Source organism: Phalacrocorax carbo, chromosome 1, assembly GCF_963921805.1.
Source record: "Phalacrocorax carbo chromosome 1, bPhaCar2.1, whole genome shotgun sequence".
NCBI classification, from domain to species: domain Eukaryota; kingdom Metazoa; phylum Chordata; class Aves; order Suliformes; family Phalacrocoracidae; genus Phalacrocorax; species Phalacrocorax carbo.
In genome coordinates, this window is record NC_087513.1 from 34,645,126 (window position 1) to 34,672,657 (window position 27,532).

Consider the following 27,532-nt stretch of genomic DNA (forward strand, 5'->3'; position numbering starts at 1 on the left):
AAGTGGGATGAGTCACACACACTAATGAGGAATTAAAGACTTCTGCTTTTTAGCCAAACAGTATGCAAAAGGTTGGTCTAACAGCTAAAAAAAATCTTTTTTTGAGAGTCAGTCAGAGTATAGACAACTGTTCTTTCTTTTTTTTTCACTTGTATTTGTCTTGATAAATGCTAGGGGCTACGTTGGAAACCAATTTATCAAACCTCAGCTTTGTATTTTTTGTTGGTTGGTTGGTTTTCTTTGGTCTTCTAACTCATTAGAAGAGATTAATCTGCTACTATTGGTTCTACTGTTGGTGTCTGAACCAGCCATGTTTACCATTTAGTAAACTAAATACAAAAAAACCCATTGGCTTAATCTTTGGCAAAATCCAGCTTCAAAAGAGTCCGATGGGTGGGATCAAATCAGATAAAGTTTGGCAGCACATATTTCAGATTCACAGTATTTCCATATCCAGGAACCATGTGTCAGTTCCTGAGAGTTTCCTGTTCAATCAAAGTATGTTCTGGCTCAGAAGCTGAAGATCTTGGACAAAATGCTAGGAAATCAGACTTTCTCTGTTCTTTGTGAATAGCAGCAACCCTTTTATATAGGATCAGAGGAGTTCTGTAATGGTCTTGGCCGGAGTTTTCCTCTCGCCATGCCAGGTTGTGGTCACATTTTGACAGTGCTCTGTGGAGATAGACTGGAATCCTCTGGACTATGTTCCACTGTAGAAATGAAAGATGTTATTAACAGCAAGATTGAATATTATGAAGAAGAAAAGGCTTCCTGTGTTTGGGGCTATGAGGAAACAGGATGTGAGATAATTAGCCATAATTTATAATATATAACCATATTGTTTCCTCAGCAAGAAATGGGATGGGTGTTATCCTGTCATGGGACACCATTCTTTAATTATTCCAAGAGTTCCCATGAGCATTTAACAAATATTCTAGCAGTGAGTTGTGACCAACCATATTTTTTCAGTCTTAAGACAAAATTTGCTTGGAGCTTTTAACACCAGCATATAGTGTGTGCATACCTTGCAATTTCTAACAAAAAAATGACAGCACGTTCCTTAGCAAAGCCTGCATTCTTTTCTTGTTCCAAATTATGTTTTCTAATTTCTGGGATGGTGACCTGTCTAACTAATTTAGCACATTGGACTTAAGCTGAACCACATTACACAATGGTCCTCTTTGCCACCCTGAACAGGCTTATGGGCTTCACTCAAGCTTGCTGTACCAGGTAGAGGTAAATACTATTGAAAGTGCTGGGTATACCTAATGCCCTTCATCTTAGAAGAACTATAGGGGATAGCTAAGTGAAAGCCAAGTTAAGCTCAAACTAAATGCACACGTGGGCTTGAACTCTTTGGGCAGAGAGGTTTTGCTCTTGGGAGTGTGTGTGACAGAGCAAGAAGACGATGAGAGGGAGCAGAGTTAACTGGTAACACAAAGAAAAAACTGAGAGTACAGTTGAAATATTTAGGGAAGTGGAGCCTTTTACATTTGTGCAAATAACAAGAATAAGCAAAAATGTGAGGAAATATTCCTTAATTCTCTATCAACCTCTCCTCACATGGAGCTGTCGGATCTCACGCTGCTAGCCACCTGCTTCCATCAAGTGGTATAACGGTGCATAACGTATGAGAGTCAACCACGCACACGTGCTTCACAAGTGCCTGGGACAAACCTGGCATGGAACACACATGTAAGCTGTATGTTGTGAAGCTACAGTGTGTGCTAGGAGCTGGTGGCACTACAGGCTACAGCTGGGGATTGCATGTTTCAGGCTGTAACTGTGTCTTGTAACTGTGGTTATGATTACTTTCAGGTACTGTCCAAGGATGTGCTACGTGATTGCAGCTGCATAGGTCACTCCTTCAAAAACTTTGCAGTCTCAAAAGACGGAGGAATGGCAGAAAACCCAGCATCCATTTCTGCTTTTTCATACACTTCTTTCTAAAAGTACTAGTTTATGTTTTATATTTCTCATTTCTTGATTTTTTTTTTGCATTCTTCTCTGCATATTATTTACTTAAGTAATGGCTGATTAGTATTTTTAAAATAAATCAGTGCTCTTAGCTTTATCATTTAATATTCTCTAAATATGCAGATTAGCAAGACTCAACTTTTGATACCTCCTTCTCAGCCAACACTGAAAGTGTTTCTGGTTCTGAGTCTCAGCCCATGCCTGCTGTAGATTCAGCCATCTACTTGCTAAACTCTTTACAGTAATCCTCTGGATATAGAAAGTATATAAATGAAAATAATTTATGCTTTTCCTATGTAGCAGTAAGGAGAACATTTAAAATTCTATGCTGAAATTCTAAATGACTGATTCTTAATGTAATTCATGTGAGATCTTGTCTTTGCTTCCCTTTTGACATAGGAATAAACCCATTAAAGTCCTTGATTAATGACGGGATGGGTAAACTGCACCTTTCGGGTGTATTTTACATTTCAGCTAAAGCAATTGTTGACTGCAAATTCATCAGTTTGACTTCTCTAGCTCATGTGTTTATTACAAACAGGTACTATATTAGGCATACCTAGACGTTGTTGAGGCACTGAAGGAGCCCTATGAAATTAATCCTTTCTGAGGTCTTTCACATGGTTGCATTGATTGGTACTTTGTTATTTGCATGTTGACTCTGAATTTGTACCACACAGCTGGACTCCATAGATGGAGGTACTGCTCCTATTGCACACCAGCACTCTCTTATGTCAATAAATGTATAAACCAGCATTACTTCCCTATCTTTTTTTCTTCTTTTTGTTTAGCCTAAGGGCTGAAAGCATCTCTATCAAAAGCGTATGCAGTCTGAACTGTACTGGAGAATACTGTAGCACTGCAATTCAATAGCTTTGTTTCAATTAAATCAGTTTTTTTGTACTCTATGAATATCTAAAAGGTTTTGTTTTTAAGCTGATGCAGAAAGTCCGTGAGTTGATTTTTTTACATGACAAATAAAGGCAAATTGATTTGTCTGATCTTCTTCCTTGTTCAACCTCAAGATGTTAGGAACACTCTTTGGCCTTTGCTGGTTCTACTAGAGAAGAGTCCCATGTGTTTCATTTAAAATACTGAATCTTTAGCACAGACTTACTCTCTCCAAAGCATCAATTAACTACTACCATTAAAAGCTGTGCAGGAAAAAAAAACCAACTGGCTTTAAATCTTTTTTTTTCCTCAGTTGTCCAACATTTTGAGTCTAGCAGTGTTATTTGCCCTTCCTTGAGGTTTTGAATACACCAGACTTCTCAAAATTCCCTGCAGTTGCCCTTCCCCCCGGTGAGGAATTCTGTATCTGTAACTGTGGCTTAGCAATGGCAGTAACTGGTGGATGAAAGGGAGTCTCTGAAATCCAACATATGATGCCATCTAGATGTGATCAGAGAGCAGTTAAAGAACCTGCTGCAGAGCAGCGTCTCCAGAAAATGTCTGTCTGTTCATACCAAGAGAAGTTACTTTCCTCCCCCACCTAAGCTGCCCCTCTCCTAAAGGTTTCTATTTCAGGAAAAAAAAAAAAGGTGCTTTACATTAGTAGGCGGGGTGATGAGCCGTGCAGTTTGAAACGTTCATTCTGCTGCCTGTTGTGGGTTGGTAATCATCAGCAAAAGGAAAAAGTGGGTAACGAGAGATAGTACTACCCAACAGCAAATCGATTGCGCCACATGTGTCGCCCAAGCTTGTCTGGAAATACCCAGAGAGGGCAGGACATGATCCACGTTCACTTTTGGTAGTATTGGTAGAGTTGGTGAGGTGGTGACAAGGAAAGACGATTCTCCTTGATTGTTTCTCTTTTAAGATGGCTTATTTCATCTTTTTGGTAAGTCTGAGTCTGCCAAGTCAGTTTGTTGATCCCCTGTGTTGGTTGCATGGGTCTTCCTCAGAGAAGACAGAAAACAGAAATGTAGTTCAGTGTCACACAAGTGGAAAGAGGAATTGCTCTGAGGCAGTGACTCTCAGGGGCCAGGCACCTTCTCAGGGGACTTTCCAACCATTCCTTCTATTAACTTCTATTAACTAGTTCTAGAGTAGCGTATGTTTCTAAAGAAACATTCAGCAAATGCCAAGTCCTAAGCACAACAGGCAATAATCCAAGTGACTAAAATAAGAACAAAATTTGGCCATAACTTTAAAAAAAAATAATTTCAGATTATTTGCTGTAGAGCTCACATGAATCACATCAACGCCAACACCACCATGCTTTTCCAAACAGTCATTTAGCTTTGTATTATTATCAAATACTTTATGTTGATAACATAATTTGGACATTAGTGATTTACTGCACCCAAACTGGGCTATGTTATTACAGTCCCTAGGCAACAATCCCCATCTGATCACTCACAAACAGCAGCAGAGTCACCCATGAGGTTGCTAGCTAATGGTTCAATATAAACTGAAGTGCCGTTAGCTGTCTAATAAACACATTTTTCATAGCAGACTTGCTAATAAGGGCACCACTAAAAAGAACATCCCCTAATCGTATATAATACCGCTGGTGTGTTTTTAGTGCATAATAAACAATCTTTTTACCCCCCAAAATTAAGCATCCACTGTACTAAAACACCCTACTTAATACACTCTAAGAATAATAGTACAGTATGTTCAAAAATCTGTTGAAATAAATAATTTCTGGCACTTCCCCCAGAATAGCACTTCAATGAGCCTCTGCTTTTCTGCAGCTGCTCGGGTTGACATTATGGAAAAAGGCAGCTAGGTGGAGGAGTTGTTAATGTTATGGTGCTCAAGCTAATGCAGCTGCGGTCCAGGCTGGACTGGAGGAGGTGCTTAGCTTTATGCACTGTGAAGAGTTTTGTCAAATCATTGAGATTACTCAGAGGATATAAAATTAAGCACCTATGCAATTATTTCCTAGGTCCATCATCACATGCCTTGGGGGTTTTCTAGGCTATTTTGTTTTATTTTGTTCTCCTATGGTTCAGCAGTTAAGCTAGGATTTTTTCCAGTTGGGCTTTTCCACCTGAAGTTTCTTGGTCCTTTGAATTTAAAATGATAAAATCTAACCAAAGCTGTAAGCACCTTCACACCTGTAAATAATAACTAAAAACAGTGAAGTAACCTTCCCAATAGGAATTCGGTGAGTTGGGCACCTTCTGATGCTCCCTCTGCTGCAGTCTTGGGGTCCCCAAGCTGTGGGGCACACCGCGTGCTGTGGGGTCTCCATCCCTGCTGCTCTCAGCCCCGCATGGGGGAACAGCGGGTCTGACGTGCTATGAACCACAACACACCCAAGCAAGGCTTATGGGACACAGAGGTGAAAGACATGTTTTGGAGTAGTGTCTGAAAGGGAAAGCTCTTCAACGGACCCAGGAGATAAAATGAGTGACTGGGTATTGTGGTTTAGCCCCAGTCAGCAACTAAACACCACATAGCCACTCGCTCACTCCCCCCACCCCAGTGGGATGGGGAAGAGAATCGGAAGAGCCAAAGCAAGAAAACTCATCAGTTAAGGTAAGAACAGTTTAATAATTAAAATAAAATACTAATAATGGTAATGATAATAATGACGATGATAATAATAATAACGATAACATAATAAAAAGGAAAATAATGAGAGAGAGAAATGAAACTGGGGGGCGTGGGAGAAAGTGATACAACTGCTCACCACCCACTGACCAACGCCGCCAGTCCCCAAGCCACAATCGCTCCCCCCTACCCAACTCCCCCGAGTTACTATACTGGGCGTGATGTCATATGGTATGGAATATCCCTTTGGCCAGTTTGGATCAGCTGTCTTGGCTGTGCCCCCTCCCCGCCCAGCTTCTTGTGCCCCTGGCACAGCACGGGAAGCTGGAAAAGTCCTTGACAAGTGTAATCACTGCTCAGCAACAACTAAAACATCAGTGTGTTACCAACATTATTTTCATACTAAATGCAAAGCACAGCACTATACCAGGTATGGTGAAGAAAATTAACTCTACCCCAGCCAAAACCATGACACTGGCTTGCAACTCTCATGTAATGTCAAAAATCAGAAGGGATCTGAGCTGTCAAACCCAATTACCCAGCTATCAAAGGAACCCGCGCTGTCTTAGTTATCTTCTTGCCTCACTGTTAATGCAGACCTGTTTAGGTGGAGTGCCTGCAGGTCACTGCCCACAGTGATTCCTTAGTGAGCCATTGCCCTTCATGGTCTGTGTGTGCTTTTCACAGTGAATATATCCTTGGGACCTGTACGGGATAGTTGTGTATCCATTTGTTTATCAGACAGAATTCAGAATCACAAAATGGCTGAGCTTGGAAGGGACCTCTGGAGGTCCTCTGGTCCTACACCCCACCTTGCTCAGGCAGTGCCACCTAGACCCAGTTGCCCAGGACCATGTCCAGACGGCTTTTGAATATCTCCAAGGATGGAGACTCCACAACCTCCCTGGGCAACCTGTGCAAGTGCACAGTTACCCTCACAGCAAAAAAGTGTCTCCTGATGTTCAGAGGGAACCTCCTGTGTTTCAGTTTGTGCCCAGTGCCTCTGGTACTGTCACTGGGCGCCACTGAAAAGAAGCCTGGCTCTGTCCTTTTTGCACACTCAACTCAGGTATTTGTACACATTGTCCAGCCTGAATGATCCCAGCTGTCTCATCCTCTCCTCATAAGAGAGATGCTCCTGTCCCTTAACAATTTATGGCCCTTTGTTGGACTCTCTCCAGTATATCCATGTCTCTCATACTGGGGGGGCCAGAACGGGACCCAGCACTCTGGATGTACCCTCCCCAGTGCTGAGCAGAGGTGAAGGCTCACCTCTCTGACCTGCTGGCAACACTCCTCCTAATGCAGCCCAGGATACCACTTGCCTTCTTTGTAGCAAGAGCACTTTGCTGGCTCATCTTCAACTTGGTGTCCACCAGGACCCCCAGGGCCTTTTCTGCCAAGCTGCTTTTGAGCAAGTATGGGAAAAAAGAAAAGAAAATGCTATCAGATTAGATGAGCTGCTTTATAAATTTCTGAATTGGTAGGCTGGGGAGCTAAGTAGATCATATAAATGCCATCCTCCCAGGTTAGTGAGAAGGAAATGTTATAAAGTTGTAATAAAACAGAAAGCCACATTTCTACTGAGGGAGCACATTATATATTTTGCAGCTATTAATAACAGTAGGCTATTATGGGCAGTCAGTAGTGACCTGCTCAATTTGACATTAAAAGTGTGGCAGTGAGAAACCTTGTTTCAAGTATTGGGGTACACTGCTCAAAACGAATATTTTAAACACATAGTATAAGGGTGCTTATCTTTGACTAGCAACTTCTTCCAGCTGCTTTAAGGTCTATAATGGAAGTGCTAAAGGGACTTCAAATAAAATTTTGTATCTTTTTAACAAAACTGAGATCCAGCACTGGAGACTGCACCGCTCCAGCAGAGATGTGATGGATGCTCTGTGTTCAGCCCACCCCTCTGGAATAAGCTGGATAGGTTGAACATTTTCTAGCCCTGCAAAGGCAGTGTTTCCTTGATGCCATCTTCCCAGTCACAGCATCAACATACCAGTGGTGTGGTGGCCTGGAGGGCACTGCTGCCCATGAGAGCAATTATTCTGCTCCCCAGCTTTCCAACCACCTTTCCAAAAGGACTCCAAGAATGGGTAGGGAACCATTTTAAGCATGAGATGAATTTATAAGATGGCAGCTGCTGGCTTCTAGATCCTCCCTTTTGTGTGGTGGGAGAGGTGGACAGCCCTCCCATGTTGCTCCTCGAAGCCATGCAGCTTGCTCCTGGGAAAGACTGTCCCTGAGGTGGCCCTGGAGCAAGCTGGGCTCTTGGGCTTGCATGTGGCAAGTGGACAACTCCTATCAGCCAATTTATACACAGACGTCCCTGTCCCTGTCCCCTCCCCCCCCCCCCACTCCTGGGAACATTGCCTGGGGCAGTAGTCAGTAGGGATTTCTATACCAGTTTTAATAAAGCAGATTTCTGATTTTAGAGAGAGAACGAATGATTTTCAGTTGGCTCTGGACTGGCTAATAATTCTTGAAAACTTGAGATGATTAAAAAATGTGTATATGTTAGCAGTGAGTGCCCATATTTTCTTGAGCTTTAATTACTTAGATAATTGTGGGGAAAGATGCAAAACCCTCTTTGAATAAGGCCCCTTCTCCAAATGAAATTCAGGGTGAGCGGTTGGAGTGCCCCTTCAGACAACCTTCCTGGGGCAGCTGCTGCAAAGCAGTCACCAAGCAGCTATTACACATCTCGAGTTGCAGGAGATGCAAAGTAACTGAACTAGCCACATGGTGGAGCTAGGTTTGAGGAGAGGAAGGTCAAAGCATCCCAACAGATGCTCCTCTTGGCTCTGGGAGAAGAGATGCTGCCTCCCAAACCGCTGGCAGGTATCCTGCTTGGTATCTTCCAGACATAAGTGATCAGTGGGCCTTCAAACAGAATGCAAGCACAGAAAAGCAGTTCTCAACAGGGAAGAGATTTAGCAAGCTGTTCAGCAATGCTAAATAGCGGGGTTGAATGCCAGCAGGCATGAGACCCCAGCTACAGACCCAATTGCTGCAATGAAAACATAAGATTAAGGGAAAAGTTTAATTTTCTAGATACTTGAACATCTTGGCTAATTTCCACCTGGAAAAGTATTTCAGCAGGATCTAAAACACAGCCTGTGACTCAGAATAAGCCTGCAATTATGTCTATGAACACTACTAGCTGTGAATGAGAGGTATAACTGAGCAGCGGCACCCTGTATTTCCAGCAAAAAAAAAAAATTATTGCCACAGCAACTCCTTTCAGACAACTTTTCTGTTCACTGTGATGAAATCAGTTCAAAATTAATTATCAAGCAAATATTGTTTAGTCACATCATTTGAAGGAGATGCTGGGATTTATCGCTGCTGATGGGTCTTCCAACCAGCTGGGCAGGGAAGCCTATCGAGCCACCCCCGACTCCGTGCCGGACCCTGAAAATCATAGGTGGCAGCCTGTCACCCTTTGAGAGGACAGTTTGGTGTCTGGGAACTCCAGTTCATGACCAAGCTGGTTACAAGATCCCGCAGGCCCTGCAAAGACATCACTTTTATATCCTGTTGCAATCTCCCTCTCTGCAGCAGTCCTGCTGTCCTCTACAGGCTATAAATTACCTACCCCCTGCTTTCCACACCAGGTAACCACTTATTCACCCCCTTCCCTCCTCTCACAAACTCTTCATGGTACAGCAGTAATACCACTTACTTTTGCTGGAGTTTTATCCCAGTTATCCTTTTTTTTTTTTTTTAGAGAAGGCTAAAGGCAGCAAGATGTGATTGAGCACAATGACTATCCCTTAGGGAAGGGAATGGCCGGAGATGTTGTTAGTTCCTATTAAAGAGCGATGCCAAACTTCACAGGATCAGGCTTTATAGGACCGGACATATTTAGCATTTTAGCAGTACTGTAAGTGAGGATGTGCATCGTTTCCTGGGATTGTCAAGCCTTTGATGGAACTCTTGGTATGCAATGAATAATATTATTACAATACTGTACTTTCTTAAACATAGTGGGCATAATTAAAGTCCCACCCGCAGAGGTCAGATCCATCTGACTCACTATTGTTAAGAGTTGAGAGACTTCCATTTATTTTAACAATGACTTGTTTAGAATATGAAGTCAATGAATTTCTTGTTTTTGTGGAAGGTGTCATTTTACTATGCCAGGGACAATGTGGAGCTCTGGAAGAAAGCTAAAAATAGAGGACAGATACTACTGGATCTGTTTTCCGCTTAATAAAAATCAAAGCCACTGTGGTCAAATCAGTGAAATTATTATTTCATCAGTCCTGTATATTTAAAAACAGATCTACACCTTTAAAGGTAGGATTGCTAAACCAATAATATTGTAGATTATATGAAGAAATAACACTTTTTAAAAACCAGTATGTATAGGTATTTTGCTTGCTCATTTTATCACAGTGAACTAGTTTAGACAAAAATTATATTTCTCATTTTTATGTCAATTTTACTTTCTGGAGCTTTTGCAGAAGCACAGAACCGGTGCACTGTATTTGTATTGAGCATTGCATTGGGACATTTAAGTTCTCCCATCAGGAGGAAAAGAGTTTGAACTATTATCACCAGTAATAGCAAAATAATTATTAACGAAAGCAATTAGCAAAAAGCAATCTCTGTTTTTTAGCTGATTAGTCTACGCATCCGATAGCCCTCTGTGTGTAATTAGTTTCATGGTTTTACTGATACAGCCACTTAGACCTTCAGAGGCGTTTCAGTTTGGAAATCTAGGGCAAGCCTAGTGCCTGTGTTTATTATTAGAAGCCTAAATAACTTTGTGGGGTCAGACATTAGTCCTGATAATGGAAACACATTAATCTGTACCTAACCCTGTTTCTGTGAACAGTCTGGTTGTCAAAAAGAAAAAGAATGAAAACCAAAAATAATTCCGTAGTCTTTAAAAAAGGAAAGCAGGCAGAAAGCTTCCAGCAGTGGGGAAGATACCAGCTGAGTCCCTGGTGGGTGGCTTTCTGCGCAGCAGCTCACACTGTTGCAGATGCTTTTGCAGAGCGACCTACCCGAGGTGCCGCACTGGGCACAGAGGTGGCGGGCGGCCCTCCTCACCCTCTCAGCAAGGGGACCGTGCTGTAACTGCCTCATGAAGTGGCGAAACAGCAGCAATTCCAGGCAATGCCTCTTCCAGCTTTCTTAAGGCAAACAGCTGGAGCACCCTGGAGGCCCAACATCTCTGAAGGAGGTGTCTCTGGAATGCTGCAAACCCCACACTCCAACCCCGCAGTGGCTGCTGGAGAGTTCAAGGCTGGCTGTGCTTGTCCCTGTGCTCGGTGGGCAAACCACCACCTTGCCCAAATCCAGATTTATTGCTCACTGAGCAGCCCAGGAGCAGACTTAACAATCAGTTGGGACTGCATGTATATATTATACTACTTTTCTTTCATCCTTGCGTGAGAGGAACACCTCAGCACACACTGCTGCATGTGGTACTGATGAATGTGCTGGATAACTGAAGCAAAAGATGCTGGCCAGCATCTGGCAGTGCAAACAGCCAAGCTGGAAAGGAGTAGGAGGGACAGTGCCTGAAAGCCACTTCTCAAATCTCTGCAATTTTTCTCCTCAAGCTGAAGGGGAGAGGGCAGGGTTCAACACAACACTGGAATGAGTCTAAATTTGATTGATTTTGCTGTCTTGCTTACATAACCCACCTAATCCTGCCTTCCAGCTCAGTAAATCACAGCCCGCAGCCCTCTTAGGCATCAACCCAGAGGATTGTGATGAAAAGCAAATCTCATTACCCATCAGCAGTGCAAGTGATAGAGAATGGAAAGCAAAGAGAATTATAACATTGCCACCTAGATTAAATCAGGTTTATCTTCATTTTTATCCAGCATTAATTCTTAGAGACACAAAAAACATCATGTCAGGGTGGAGAATGAGGTAGGAATTGGACTACAGGATTTTCCGTGATTAGAGGAGCCTGGATCTCATGCTGAAGGCGTGGGATTAGGGAGTCAGGGGCCATGTTTATTCCAGCATCCCCAGTTAAACCCACAAATGAGTACTCAGGATTTACAAGGAGATATTGAACTCTCCGGAAGAGCGCTCTCACTGACATATCCTGGCCAGTAATAGCAATGTGAGGCACTGCTTAGAAATCTACTCTTACTTATTGACCTAAACAGGAGCTGAGCTCTTCTGACAATTTATCCCAGTTGGGAGACTGAGCATCTGGGACATCTGACCTTGCACACTCTCCCTTGGTATCAGGGAGGTGCAGTTTTGCCTTTGAACCTTTATATCCAAAAATGAGGGCAGTGCTACAAATATTCAGGAGGGGCAGTGGTGGCCCCTATTTCAGTCATTGGCACTTTGAAAAAGGTTAGGGTTTTACATGAGTAATGTTGGTCTTGTTTCTTCAGACAGTTGTTTTTTTCTTAAGGTAAATTTGGAGATGGGAATAAGGTATGGTCAATGGGCATGTGGGGAGGAAGGGGAAGGGTGAGCAGAAGGAGGCACTGGTGTGGTGGTTGCTTGCAGGAGCCTTTACACCTCAGAGTGTTTGGGGAAGCGGTGCTAGCTAGGATATCTGCTGTCCTCCAACTCCGTGCACCTGGAAAACTGCTCTCCTGGGGGAAGGGCTGAGCTAGGTGTTCAAACCAGCCCCACAGACTTCAAGGATGAAGTAAAGAAGGATATCCTATTGAGACAGCACCATCTTTCCTAGGCTACCCTTCCCCAAGAGCTTAATCCAGCCCTGGGCAGAGCAGGGACACAGGATCATTGCTCCAGCCTGCAAATGACAGATGGAGGCGATCCTGGCGGGGCGCGCACGGCCCCATCTCTCTTCAACCAGCTCTGATTAGGAACCTTGTGTTTTGCAGCAGTAGCAGAACAATCGCAATCAGGAAGGCCACATGAAATCAACTTCTATTTAATTATTCATTGCATATCTCTATGCTGTACTGAGGAAATCATTCCAAACCCTATAGTACCCATCTACTTTCAGCTGCCTTCCTGAAGGTAAGCATGTGACTCTGGTTTCGATTGCTACTGTAAATATACAATTATTTATAAACTACCTCACAGGGACCATATGGTCCCCTTTTGAATAAAAATGCACAGACAGAGCTGAAAAAAAATCTGTGAAAGAGATGCATAGTAAATTGATAACGTAGCGTACCATCTGCTTCCATGTGCGAGCGATGTTACAACAAACTGCAGGAGGCACAGCTAAGACAACTGTAGAGATCCAACTCCTTCGTGGTGTTTGCAGATCTGCTGCTGGTCTTCTGCCTAGTATCAATTTTGTGTTGTCGTTTGCTGCGGCAATATACCAGCAAAGCCATATTGGCTATCTTCTACATCCTTAGGACTAACAATCCTCTGTGATTTCCCCCGCATATGACTATGCAGTGAGCACCCCTGCATTTGATTTCAATTGCTTTGAGTTTTGCTAGGCTTATGAAACACATTGAGATTGACCAATCAACTGGGCTAAAGTTAAAATGCTTTTGACGAGGTTTATTCTGTAAACCAGCAAGAAAACTGAAGTAGAACTACTCATTTACTGAAATATTTTCCAAACAGAATTGAAACTTATTACAGATTTGCTTGGATGATGTCAGAGTAATGTTTGTGTTAATTCCCAGTTATTACAAAGGAACTGTGAAAGCTGCATAGATCTGGTTTTTATTATTGTAACTGCAATATTAGGGTGCCATAAGCACAGGTGTCAAAAGGGACTGTCGTTGATGCCACTCAGGTTATGGCACAGCAGCACAAACACTTAAATGGGTCACTTGCGCTGCAGGGAGAGGGTAGCTCAGTACCAGCAAACAGGCAGAGCAGGTCATTATGGGTGTGAGCATGTTGCCCCTGTGCTTTGCTCTGTTCAGCGTTACAGAAGCCAGGCTGCTGGACATCCCTTGAAAGCACAAAGGCAATGGCTGAAAAATTATGGGTTTATTATGGCAAGAAAAGGATGGGGTGGATGACCAGTGGGACAGCCAGTCCTAGCACCAACCCCGTGAGTTTTGGAACAGTTCAGCAAGCCTGCCTGGCACACGTGGTGAGCTACTTTTGCTCTCATGTGGTTTGGGAACTTGGCCAGGGGCCAAGAAGCCAGCTCTGCGCCTCCTGCCTGGCCCCTAAGAGCAGGCAAAAAGTGTGGGTCCCCGGGTCACCCTGGTGCATGCGGAAGGGGAGCCTCAGGTGTGAGCTGCCCCTGTGAAAATCCAGCTGTGGCTACACTGCCGGGACAAGGGCGAGAGGGAGGCATGTGAAAATGCTCAGGATCTTTGTAAGAGCTCGAGAAAGGTAGTTTTCAATAAAATGCAAGGGGAATGCACATTTTAAGAATATAAACAATGCACATTTTCTGAATTGCTGTAAAAATGTAACAATATTATTAATAATACTATTACTAATATTATTAAGATGCATACAAATTGCTCAGGTTTTGACGTTGAAATTCCAACCACAGGGCGGCAGCTGAGTCAAACAGAAAAGAACAGAACTGTTAAAAAGGGAGTAATAAAGAAACTGAGCTGCCTTATTCCTGTCCTCCTCAAGGCCCTCAAATGCAGAATGGCAGGGGAAGGGGCCTTCTGGCCAACATCTCCTTGCTAGCAAGCTCGGAGGAGGTGTTGGGTCGCTTGTGGGCACTTTCTTCCTTTGCAGCTTGTTTTGTGCCTCTCTGCAGAATACATTGAACAGAGACTTCACCATCTTGACTGGCTGTGCACTGGGGGCAGTGTGAGCCTTTCTCCTGAGAAACAGCAGTATAAAATGCTGAGAGAGTAGTCATTAGTAAAAATGAAAGCATGGCTCATCAAGGGGCCTGTATTTTCCCACAAAGCTTTCTGACCCTCTCTCAGTCTTTCCTTACCTCAAGCAGTATTAAGGTTATATGTGCAACCTTTTCCTCTTACTCCCTTTCTAGGCTTCCCAGGAGGCATGCAGCTCACTGGAGCATCTCTTTACAGGGTCTACCAAACTCCTTTGGGTTTAAAGTGGCCAAGATGGAAGAGAGTCCTTCCAAAACCACCAGGCACCCAGTGCCTTGCAGATTGGTTAAGGCTGTCACAAGAAATGTGAGCTGGGCTGCTCAGTGACACAGGCACATTAGTGTTGTAGTATGACTATTTTTTTTCAGATGTCAAAGCAAAACACGCAGTATATGTCTTGTGCCAGACCTAACCCTATGAAAAATGCTGTGAGTACCAGTGAGGCTTGTGGTTGCCTCTTGTTTCCTTGCTGGGTGAGGTAGATTTGTTCCACAGGTCATCGGGAGCTTGTACACTGGAGTAACACCTCAGTTTTTGCATGTTCAGATATAAAATGACGGTGCAGGAGGAAACGCTTTTGGTGACCCAGTTTCACCAGAGCTGAAAGCAGATGTATTTTCTATAGCAGGCAGTACTGATGCAAACCCTATTGGTTTAGTTCTAAACTGCTGGTGTCCATGCTGATTTGCCTCTTGATTTTGGATACAAATGATAAATTTGTGTCAGGGATTAGTATGCGTGTGTAGTCCACAAGGAGAAAATCATATAGCTAATGGTATTTTTGTGCAGCTGACAATTGAGATGAGGAAAAAGAGGAGCAATAGCGAAAGACACACTTAGAAACGTGAATGCATACGCAAAGTGATGTTTCCTCAAGAACAGAGGAGACTCAGGTGTCCAGTTGTGCAGTTCTCAGTAGCCATCACTAGCCATGTTGGCTACCTTATCACAGCTTGGGCCTCGTGTTAGATGGGGTTTCACTGAGCTTTACAGCTGCACTTGCCTTAAATGTTTGGGGGTTTTTTTGTGCTTAGTTGAGATTTACAGTAATATTGCCCTGAAAGACCTGGAGCTCCTACAACTCTTCCATTGCTGTAGTTTTCATTCCTTAAAATGTTTTCCTCAGCAGTGCAACATTGGCATCCTTTGCTATTTATTTTCATGGGTTTTTGTTGATTCTCCATATCTTTTACAGAGTTGTTTTAGATAATTTTTCATCTCCTACCAATGTTGGAACCAAGAAAATAGAAATCCTATATCAGCAATAAAAGATACAAAGGCTTGAAGCTTACCTAGCATTTCCCTTGCCCCCTCCATCCCCACAAAGCAATTCACATATAACTTAGTATCTTAGTAAAGACCCATTAAGGCAGTTCTTCAGATTATGAAAGTCTAAGACGTTTTATCAGATTATATAAACCTAAGGCTAATTGCATTGACCACAGTGGCCTCAACTGTTTCACAGCAGGCTGTGAACCTTGGAAAGTCTGTGGAAGTGATACCTGAGAATAGCTCTGTGTATCTGATAGTAGATTAGTCTGGCCCTTTTCAGTAGCGTTCCACCAGCAGTGGTGGCTGCTAGTGACTTTTGTGAAATAAGCTCTGTACCAGCCCAAGATCTTTGTGGCTAAATATCTCTGCTGGTAAAACTGAGCACTCTGACATCCTTGTTAGCAGCTATTTAGCTCTCAATTCTTCAAAAATGTACAGCGTTTGTAGGTGGGTGCTATGTAGCTGAGCTGGTCTATTGTAACTAGATGGTGAGTTTTTGGCCTTTGGCTCATCCAGATCTTCCTGCAAGGTCCCTGGGACCAAAAATTTGCTGGGCAGACCGGTGGCAAGGACACATGGAATCTCTTTTGCAGCTTTGAGCCATAGGACATCCCAAAGTTAGTACTTCCCCAGCAAGGTGACAGAGGTGTTACCAGCTGTCTGCTGGTACAATACTGCCTTTGGGAGAGCACTCATGGAGGTCCACTGGGCACCTATAAAGTAGTGGGGCTGGAAACACTGCATGTTCTTCTTGTGGGCAAATGCCCTTGCCATGTCTGTCCCCTTGTGAAAAGTGCACCTCTTGTTGCTGGCTTTAATGAATCCTGCTCTTTGTGGGTGTTGTTTTCATTGCTTAGCTGTGCTAACCGCAGCGTGTTCTCAGAGGTAGGTGGGTAGGGAAAGCGTGTTGCAAGAGGTGTTTTCTAGCAATTAGTTTTGACCTATTTTGTTTACTGGCATTTGGACTGTTTGTAAATACCAAAATAAAGAAAAAATCTTTCCAATTTTAGGCAACTGTCCTGAGCCCTGAGAGTGGTGTTCAGAGGAAGTATGGGTTATTTCTGCAGTAAACAGGACTAATGGTCTCTTGTGCTTGGTAGAGGGTTGTAATGTAAATATAGACATGTTCTTACTTGAATGAACTGATTTATAATTGTCCTGTCTTTTAGGATAGTGAGAGTGTCACCAGCGAAGTCAAGGTGTTGGTGATGAGTTTGCCTGGTGCGTTGTAGTGCCACCCGACTTGCTCAGTGCTTTAGTTGCCTGCCTGGGGTTTGCAAACTTTATGAGGTGCATCTTCTGCCTGGTGGGCTCATGCTCTGGTCAGCCATGAGAAGGAACTTCCTCCTCATGGCTGAACAGAGCATGAGTCCCACCAAGAGCTGAGTTTGCCCAGGTGTAATCTGGAGCAGGCAGAAACATGCTGGAGCACTGGATGAAAGCAGATAATTAGGTGGCACGTGTATGTCTGAGCACTCTTCCTGCTCCCTAGAGAGTATTCTCCATCTTAGTGGGCACTGGCAGCCCTGTACAGAAGATTTCAGGCCATTCTTTATTCCTTGGTCCCGAGCAGAGGTGAGAAAATCATCCCCTCTCTGGATTAGTTTGGTCCTAAACAGTGCCGTCTGTGATCATATTTTACACTAGGAAATCAGCATGCCATGTGAAGATGACACGTCTGCTTTTGTAGTGATACTGAGTGTGTGTTGAAACCCTCAGCACAGCTAGGACTCTTATTCAGGCGTTTTTGTCAACCCAGATTTATTGTTTTCACTACCAGAACTCTTTAAGAAAACAAACAATTTCTGCATCTCAGTACCCACAGTCCTGCATTTTATTCCATTAACTGCGGGGACTGTGGATTCTGGTTAAAATAATCTGCCTTGGGAAAGCGGAGAAGTTGACCCGGTTTGTTCTGCCCGGAAAGATGCCAATTAGTGCTCAACTCAAGTCAAAATTTAACAAAGGCTTGAATGTTCCTGTGGCTGTTGCTCAACAAGATTGTTTATCAATTTACAGGGAGGCCACGCTGCCTTTTCAAAGTGCTGCTGGAGGCCTGCCAGCAATAGTAACAGAGACTGTGCTCATTGTTTAAATGCCACTGGATGTGAGAATGGCAGACTGATGCCTGTTTTCCTTTCATTTTATGACGATCTAATTGCAAGAGATATATAAGCCCTCGTTATGTCAGGGAAGTTGTTTCTCCAGCATCTGGTACTTCTCTGATTATCTACAAATGGTATCTGAAAATTAATAGGAGATCCAGCTCGCACGTAAGAAATACTAGTGGGAACCATTGCCTGCACAAAGCCCGAGGAGACTTCAGAGTCTGCAAGAACTGGCTTTGTCAGTGAACGTATAATTTTCTCTTTTTTTTTCTTTTCTTTTTAACATCCTAGTAAATTACAGGCTTTGGTTATGGTTTGAAGAAATGTGTTCTACAAATGTTGTAGCATCTGTATGCTGCTGTTTTTACTGCAGCTGTTGTACAGGTCATTAATCTGATCTCACGTCGTAAAAATTTCTCCACCCTCTTCATGAGTTTCTTTGTTATCATAACACTTTCCAACACCTTGGCGCCTAACTCTGCTATGCTCCCTTATAATTATGCAGGGCAGAACAACTGCTTTTTTATCCTCGATGAGCTTGGCTCCTGCAGTGGTGTTGCCGAGCCCCGTGCTTGCCGCATCTCTGCGGTAGGCTGCACATCCAGGAACACTCAGGGAGCTCCAGAGGGCTGGTCCTGGTGGCTGAGGAGATATTTGGCCAACAAACCCTCTCCTCTCATCCTCTTCAGCCGCTCACCAGCACCAGCTCATGGCATGAGCCCACAGAGGGGAAGGGGCAGCTGCCAGTGGTCCCTCATCTAATACTTAGTTTTCACCTCTCTGATCACTGTCAGACATCTCTAGAGGCATAAAGGTTGTTGCCATCCAGTGCTGTAGAAGGGGACTGGTTGAGAAAACCCCTCCTAAGTGAGGTGCAGGGAGCTGGCAGCTCTGCCTGGGCTGTGAGACAGATCTGCAACAGGCAGTAATGGGGATGGTCCAGCTGTTGCAAAGCTTACATGGAGTGAGCACTGCTGGGAAAACAGTGGGTTTTGGGAAGAGTCGCTTTAGGGAACTTAGCTGAGCATGGGTCCCCAAAGGTGTCCAGGAAGAGCTCATGGGAGCATGTCATGGGCACGATCAGCACCTGGTACATTCAAGGGTGTAGTCTGAAGTAATGACCTCCACCAAAAACTAGGTGAATTTCACCCGCTTTTCATACCTGGCAAGAGGACAGTGCTTAAGGCTTGCTGAACACTGGGCAAACACTCTCCCGAGGGGACGTAGCAAGCAGGAGGAGGGAGATCTGGTTACCTCTGGGGAAAGGAGCTGAGGTTTTAAGCCATGTGGCATTTTCCAAGGAGGGTATGTGGTTCTTGGCTCCCGGGTACATTCTGGCTCCCACCAATAGTACAATTCCCTCTGTTTTTCCAGGGCAGCAGCCTCTGTGGGCCCATAGCACAGAGATCTCAAAGAGGGCAGCAGGCAGCCAGGCACCACCGTCAGCCTCACAAGGTGACTTTGCTCTGCAGATTGGCTCTCAGACAGGGCTGGCCAGTGCCACCCCAGCCTGTTACAGTCTGCTTTCCTAGCCCTATTGTCTAAGCCTTGGCCAAACTACACCTTTTTCCAAGAATCCCAATAACCTTATGTTTTTCAAGCAGTGAGCCATGGCAAGGCTGAGGCACACTAAGCCAGCAGCACCATCCCTTGCCAGTGCCATGGCATTTAGTAGTGTAACACCAACAACGTTAAAAGACTCCATTTTCTGTAACTGAAAGAGAAATGCATGGCACTTAATATTTCTAAAATACAGATGCAAGGCTGCCTGAAAACTTCTAACTGCACTGGGGGGTCTATGTTAAGGACTCAGTATTTCAGCCAGAGTTTGCTAACACATCTGACTGCAAAGTAAATGGTGCTGCTGTCCTGCGTGGGTCTGAGAACAAGGTGTAAGAAGTGACACCCATGTTCAGTTTATCAGGGGTCTGTGATTAGAAAGGTTTAGAAATGGACTTACCACTCATCCGTGCTCCTATGATCTCTACTTTCTCCACACATTGTAAAGTTGGTGTGAGTGCTTACTGCCAGCTCTTGGCACAGAGGGGAATGAGACATCTTAACAGTGGCCTGATTTGGGCTTCAGCCTGAAGACTAACTGCAATTTCACATAAACTTAAGTCAAACTAAGATCCCACTTGAACCAAATGGGGGGGTCCCTTCCCTCAGGCAGAGCTTGCCCTAGGTAATTTTCCTTTTTTTTCCACCCCCAAGTGGGGACTGGTCAGATGAACGCAGAGATCTGGCTACCCTTGGGGACACATGAAGACCAAGGTAGAAGTCTGTGCCTGGAAAGGCGGTTGGTGTTTCTTTGGCCGTGTGGCTTAAGGTGAGCTTCAGGTAAAGCTGTCAGACTGCACTGCAGAAGGCAACAGATGTTTGTTGTCTCTGCAAGCAAGGAAGAAAAGAAATACAGCTTCTCCTCTTTTTCTTCTGCTCCCTAGCCCATGTTCCTGTGTTTTAAGGTATGGCTCTGAGATGATTATGGCGTCTGAACTCAAACTCAACTCTAATAGCAGCCCTTAAAGCTAAACTGCCTGACTTGACTCTGAAACAGACTGGTGAGCACTTTGACAGTCTTCAGGGGCAGGCAGAAACAAGCACTGGGCTTGAGAAATGCAGTCATCTTCAGCAATGCCAGTCTGTGGTGACCATATGCCCCGGCTTCAGGTCCCTCTAAGACTCTATCAGAAACTTTACGTTAATGCTCCATAGCCATGTATTGATGTTTTACTCTATATACTCTACCGAGACTGATGTAGTTGGCCTTGCAAGAGCTGCATGCCCTGAGATCAGTGAAAATACTTGTGTAAGGGCAGGGAGCACATGCTGTTTAAGGCATTATAACGTTACACAGTCATCCATCTGAAAGAATGAGTATGGCCCCGATGTCAGTTTAGATTACAATTTTAATGTTTCAAAACTACAGAGGTAACAGATTATAGAACTTAATACATTTTTTAAATTTTTTTTTTATTTACACACAAAACTCGAAAAACTGCATCGTTTATTTGGATATGAGCAGCACAAAGTATGGTGATGTTAGGAGGAGCAAAATATTATCAATGACTCACTTCAACAATCTATTAGAGACAAGCTCGTATCAAGCTTACATCATTCAAACAGCATTATTTATATTGGATCTAGGTGACCCTGAACATACCTTGGGACACTAAAAACAGGCTTCTATAAACAAGTTAAAGTTCAAGTCTTGTGGAAAAATACCTTTACAGTTTATATTTTGTTGGCTATAACACTGAAAAGAAAACATACACTTGTATTAATTTGAAAAACTCTGTAGAAGTGACTGCATATAGGTTTTTTCCTCAAATTTGTGCTCACAGTGAAAGCAAACAGTATTTCAAGCTTCATTTTCATCCAAGACCATAAAGTAAACATGGAGAAAAACCCCCATTATTTTTAGATGCATTTCTCAACCTCTGTTTTTCAGCAATCCTCAAAAAAACATGTTTCCGTGCTTTACCAGGGAGAAAGTCTACACAAGGCTCTTGACGGAGGCACTCTTAGGACATACACAACCCTCCCCTCCCATCATCCTCATCCCTGGACACACAGTTATCCCACGACCAAAATACTGGCCTCTGCCAGCTCATGGGGTGGGATGTGCAAGCAGCCCCCGGCTGGGGATGTTCTCATCAGCCTCAGGTGCTAGTGTTTTGGTTGCACGATAGCAGCATGCCTGGGTCTGCGGCAGAGAAGCAGCCGCAGGACTCTGCAGGAAGGGAGCGGGCCAGGAACGGCATGCATTGCTCCGGTTGCTGCCCACTCCTGGCTTGCAGCACTTTTTTTTCTGAACTACAGGCATTTCTGGTGGCTGAAAATGGAAATGCAGAAGTCCTGCCCTGACTTCTGTTTGTACTAGTTGGGTAAACACATGCCCGGAAACAACATGGCATAATGCTGGGTCAAATTGCTGGCTGCAGTTTGCTCTGGTTTCTGTAAAATGCCTTTTCAGCACTGTACTACCACCTGACCTCAGCTGGGGAGGTAAGAGGTACCTGAGTACCCAAGGGGCCCTTTACAAGGGACATATTTTACCCAGCAGGAAGACTGGCTAACTTGCTGTTGAGAAAACAGGGAATTGTGCTGGAATTAATCCTAGTAATTTCATTGGATCTTTTATTTATTTTTCTCTTGTTACATTAGCTATATAATTATAATTTCCAGTTTAGGATTTAACTTGTGACCTCTTGGGAGAAAGGAAAGGATATACATTTTGCTAATTCAGAAGCGAAATTATTTGTATTTCTATTAAAATTATTCTTAATATGCAGAGTCTATCTCAACAGTTCTATATCATAGGGGATAAACAACTGCAAAAATATACAGCATCCTATTTATTTACAATATATGTACATTAAAAATGAAATTTCCTACAATACAACACAACTGCATAGTTTTGTCTTCAGAAACGTAGGCATGTGTACAATTTGAATTCTAGACCTTCCCAGCCCTGTACTTTTTATTAATTCATTATCTTTTTATTTTTCACAGTTTGCTACAGAAATCCTTACATTAAATACAAATAAAACATTCTTTGTGTAAGTTATAGGAAATAAGGATTTTCCTGATGCCAGTGGCATCAGGGAATTGTTTAAGAAAGCACCCTGACGCCAGGCGCTAAAGCCGACTCATGGAGCTGCTGATGGAGCTGAGTACATTCTGCTGTGCCTTTCTCCTACAGGCACTGGGGTGGGACTGCAGGACTGGAGGTGGGACACCACCACACGGAAAGAGTTTTGTTTTGACCAAGATGCTCTTTAGCCTTAATGTAAGGTTCAAGCAAAGAAATGTATTAGCTTAAAGATAAGCTAGATATACTATTAATTGTTACAGTTAATGTCAGAGAGATCTGTGGTGCTTGTGCATTGTAAGGCAGATGTACAGTCACAATCCATATATCACCCAATCTGCATTTGCACGTGTGACCTATTGCAAGCGGAGCCCAAGCTATGGGCCAGCGTGTGGCTCAGGAAAGCAGCCCTCGGGAGCGGATGGGCATCCCCATCCCTGAACTCGCAGGATGAGACCGGCTGTTCTGCCTGGGCCTGCACGTGGGCCGGGCACCACTTGATCTTTGTCAGCCCTACAGGAGGTCTGTGCTGGTGCACCGATTTGTCATTGGCCCTCTGGCCAGAAGCAAGCATCACCCAGAGAGGTCACTGCTCCCGAGGTACTGTTCCCAAATAACAATTTACTGTGTTGCATTTACTAGATGTGTTTGCCATCAGGCAGAGAAGGGCAGCTGTGTTCTGCAACCGTAAGGGTGCTTTAAGCTCATGACTATTTTCTTTGCAATGTGCTGTGGACTAGGAGAGGCAGCAAGGCCATCTTTTAAGTATAGGATTAACTTGTACAATCTTATTAGGAGCCCCTGCTTCTAATCAGTCCTTCCTTGTCCCTCACCACTCTATTGTTGCTATTACGCAAATGTAATTATTGTAGTAGTTATTAAGAGCAATTTTGCATCCAGACTATGACATTTGCAGTTCTCACAATAGTGATAAACTCTCTATGAAAAGAAAGCATGCTACCACCTACTAAGTAGATACGGTTCTCTGGATCCTATTAATTTAACAATAAACTCCTACAGCATTTCACTGTGCTCTTAAAATCCTAACTAAATGTGGGACTTGTACATCGTTGGCTACAAGTTCACTATTTCAAATGAACTGAATAACAGCAGTACATTTTACAGATAACCTCATACAAATATTGTCATCCATCACTGATGTTGACAGTTACAGCAGGGTCTATTGCATTCTGTTAAGAATGTATAAACCTGATGAGAAAACAAAAAGAACGTTATTTCACGTTCATTACCACAGACATCAATAAACACATGATTCTTTTCCATAAATATCTATAAATATGATGCCAGTACATCAATCTAAGCAGAATTCTGCCCCCCCCCCCTTTTTTTTCCTCCAGAGACACAGAAACAAAGTCTGTTTAAAGACTCAATATTTTGGGTATCTATTTTTCAGTAGCTAAGATATGCTTTGATGGTCCAGTACCTCCGAGTAATTTCCATGTAGTACCATGGAGTAATTTCACTCCATGCACACACCCAGCTCATTCTTCTCCCTATTTATCCAGTAAAACTCTAGTATACAAATAAACTGGGGAAAAGAAGGAGGCAGAATAGCAAAGAGGAGAGAGAGGGACAGTGATGGAGGAGATTTAGGAAGATGCAAGGAGCAATCAATCACCCAACAGTCCTTCAAGTCGAAGGAAGCTCGGTGCCAAAACTCAGTGGCTGGTATTTTAAACATTAGACTACAGGCTATTTGGGGGAGTGGGAGGGAGATGTCGCAGTTGTAACCTTGTGGGGACCCTGTGCAGCAGATCAGAACTCTAGCTCCTACCTGGGTATTTGAAAGTTTCTCCCAGGATCTCCTCTCTGTGAATCCCCTGATGCACAGAGCTGCTCTGCTCATAAATCAGTAGTAGAAGGATAAAGCGGGAAGGAAAGCAGGAGAGCCCTGGAGCATCTTGAGAATAACACTGTGCAGCATTCTCAGGTCTGAGTTAGGTTTTTTGGGATGAGATCCAGAGAGATTATAAGGCACCTCAGAACCTGAAATGTGACCCCAGCAAGCTGACTCAGAAAACAGAGTAAGATGCTGGGCTCCTGCTGCAGTGACCAGGGACAACTGGGTGCCTGTGAAAGGGGAACCACAAACTTACACCCCAGCTGGGAAGATGCCTGGAATGAGCTGTGAGGAGATAGGATCGAAGCATGGGTTTTTCTGTCCAGAGCTTGACTAACACCTGGGCTTGTAGGCTATGGTACGGACTTCCTCTCTGTGAATCAGGGCAGGGATGAGTCCCATAAAGAGATGTTGCAGAGAAAAATGGTGACCTGCACCATCACAGGCAAGGGTTTGAGACCAGCCGCCAGAAAGCATGAGGTACCTCAGCCCAGGGATCACAGGTAGCTCAGCAGTTCATGTGTTAAATGCTGTTTGGGAGACAGGACGCTACACCGGAGACCTTGCTGGGGGCCTGTGCTGCAAGGAGTAAAAGTCTGAAGGGCCAGGAGGAGGACAGACTAAGGGAACCCCACTCTGCACTCTAGCAGGTCACTTTGTCTGGAGGGAGGAGGCTTCCAATTTTGTTCTCGCTGCTAGGCTACTCCAAGGACTTGGGCAGCCTATGGAGTCTACTCTGCCTTATTTCTGGATCACAGTGGAGATTTGGCAGAGCCAGGTACCTCACTGCCTAGGCTGAGATACAGGTCTAGAAATCTGGATTTAGTAGGTGTAGTTTCTGCAGCGTGAACGCTCTGCATCTTGATGCCCAGTTTCCAAGGAAGGTCCCAAACTAACCTCTCTGGATATTACCCTTAGAAACCAGCTTTCAAGGTCCTGAGAAGCGCTCTGTGGTCTCAACTCTCAGTGACTTCTAGCCTTGTAGGACAAGGCAATGGCAACGGAGGCAATTCAATAGCTCACAGAAATCCCAAGATCCTGAATTCTCCACCCCTAAGCTTAAAAAGAGCAAACTGCAATGGCAGGTTCCCCACAGCTGATGACAGTCTCCTTCCACACTTACAACAGGAGTCGGCAATGAACCAGCTACTGGGAACAAGAGGGTCACCGCATACTGACAGGTACGGCTCGAGCACACCCAGGGCAACGTTCAGCCCTTGGGCGTGAAGCAGGGCTCCCTTTAGCCATCGTTTTTTTCAGTGGGATCTGGGTTCATATATTGAGACACTTTTTAGCTTACGTGGTGAATGACACAAAGCGGACATGTTTATGCTGCTGGCAGTGCACTAATAAAAGATGTCTGCTCAGGATGGTTAACAATCACCTGCTTAGTATTTGAGTCTCTACAAGTAGTTCTCTACACCAGCTATAAGGCATTAGGCAAATGCTTATTTTGTGGACAACAGATGCAAATTACAGTGTTTCTGCTAGTAGTAATTGAACGTCTTTAACTGATACGGAGAATGGATGAGAAATGTAAATGAAATGTTTTAAATATAAAAAGTGTTTCTGTTTGTTTAACAGAATATTGCAGATTTCAATTTCCGTTAGCAATCCAGTAGTTTGGCAGGGTGAGTCAAATCCTGCTCCCGCTGCTGTCAAAAACTCTGCTGACTTCAGTGGGAGGAGGGTAAGACAAAAGAGAGGAGTCAGTCCCTGCAAGGTATGTACAAATGAATCCCAGAATGCAAAAGGCGTGAGGTATGATTAAATGTGTAGGTTTTCATAAAACTGGAGCTTGCCATTTTTTTTTCTGAGAGAAGTGGGGCATTAGTAAACAGTTAATGCCAAGGAATATCCTGTGGATATCTCTGAACATCTGCCTCTGTTCAGGCTCCAGTACTCAAGGTTTGGGGTCAAGTCTAGTTCTGGTCAGGCTCCAGTTAAAGTGTGCCAGGGGAATGGTGGCTGGTGGTGGCAGCTGTCTTTCTTCTGCTCCCTGCACCCTATCACAAAGACACACAGGTCTGTTCCCCCAAGCCACAAAACGGCCAAGCCCCTACCAGAACATCAGAGAGAAGCAACAGATTTAGGACCTACACTTATACAATGCTCATTTACACTCCCATGGTGCCTTCTGTGCCTGTATCCAGAATGTTAGACTTAACCCAATGAGGCAAATGGTGCACAAAACAGCAACAGAAAAAACAAACAAACTGGATGCGTACAATTGGAGGGCAGAATTTTGGCTAAAAGGCAGGGAGGAAGGGTGTGAACTGACATCACTCCAGCTGGGATTGATAACAAGAGGCACCGCTGCCCTAAAGGAGCAGAGCTTATGGTTGAAGGGTTAAAGATATTAATGGAACAATGCAATTCATGGGTGGAAGAGGGGAAACAAATTAATTGTGATTAATTTCTATAAACAATGCTCTATATAGTCTCACAGACAATTAACACAGATCTGATCTGATAACTCAGTATCAGGAGACAGAGTGATATGCCTTTTGGAAAAATGGGTCTGTTTTCTGCAAGAAAATACACCCATAATAGTATTTTCAATACTGGATAATCATTATTTGGATTTGATTTGAGTAAACTCACAAAAGAAGGATTAGATAACAGAATGGATGGTTGCGATTTTGGTGTGTAGCAGACGGGGGTGTCTTCTTTTCAGAGGGAGGTGAACTTCAGTGGCCTTCAGCACTGCCTCCTGATTGTACCCAGTCATAGATGACCAAGGGAATGCTCACTAGGGAAAACATTATCCCCAGTGCCAAGAAAAGAGAAGCCTGGAACAAAAAGGAGAGAAATTAATGAATAAAAAGAAAGACAATTAATTCAAGTATGTTAACTTCTCCTCTTAAGGAGATTTACAAGGTGATGTATCAAAGTTATCAGCTAAAATGGGATAGCACTTCTGGTAAAGACAAGACCCATAGATAATTAAACAGATTAGCGTCACTAATAATTACTCACTGAACACCAAAACCAATTTTTTTCTCCTTTCAATTCACCACTTAAACACCAATCATCCCTAAAGAGGATTAAGTGAGTCTGTTTTTAGGACCAATTGGCTTTGCTCTTTTCAAAGCCTCATGGAAATAAGTATACTCTTCCCATCAGATACGTGCCCATCGAAGTTCAGCCCTTTCATCTCAGGGCCGATGGAAGGAGCCACAAGTGAAACACTGGCTTCTTGCCTGCCTGCTCAGAGCAGGCAGGTCTGACCTTACAATGCTTCCAGTGCATGCCCCGTTAGACTGTGAATACACAGAAGCCTCGTGTCTTTTCATCTGCAGCTCTTTCTGGGTCTCACAGGAAATCTTTCCAAGGCCCATGCCCCTCTGCTCATGCATGCCAAAGGGCTAACATTTTGGCTGGCTGCTTCTGGTGGAAGCACCCAAAGTCTGAACTGGGTCCATTAAAACCATGACGAATACTGCAAACGGAGCACGTTGCA

General features: G+C 43.9%; 1 protein-coding gene across 4 annotated transcripts in view; it reads right to left on the bottom strand.

The window, feature by feature from the left end:
- Positions 1 to 20,505: 20,505 nt before the first annotated feature.
- SLC38A1 (solute carrier family 38 member 1) overlaps positions 20,506 to 27,532 on the bottom strand; it is a 42,060-nt gene continuing 35,033 nt past the window's right edge. For 3 of the 4 annotated variants that reach the window (XM_064448359.1, XM_064448349.1, XM_064448339.1), the window contains one exon: positions 20,506 to 26,861. In XM_064448359.1, coding sequence (XP_064304429.1) covers positions 26,760 to 26,861 — 102 coding nt within the window. In that variant the 3' untranslated portion in view covers positions 20,506 to 26,759. The remainder of the gene's footprint in view (positions 26,862 to 27,532) is intronic. The other variant, XR_010372397.1, reaches the window with a different exon arrangement.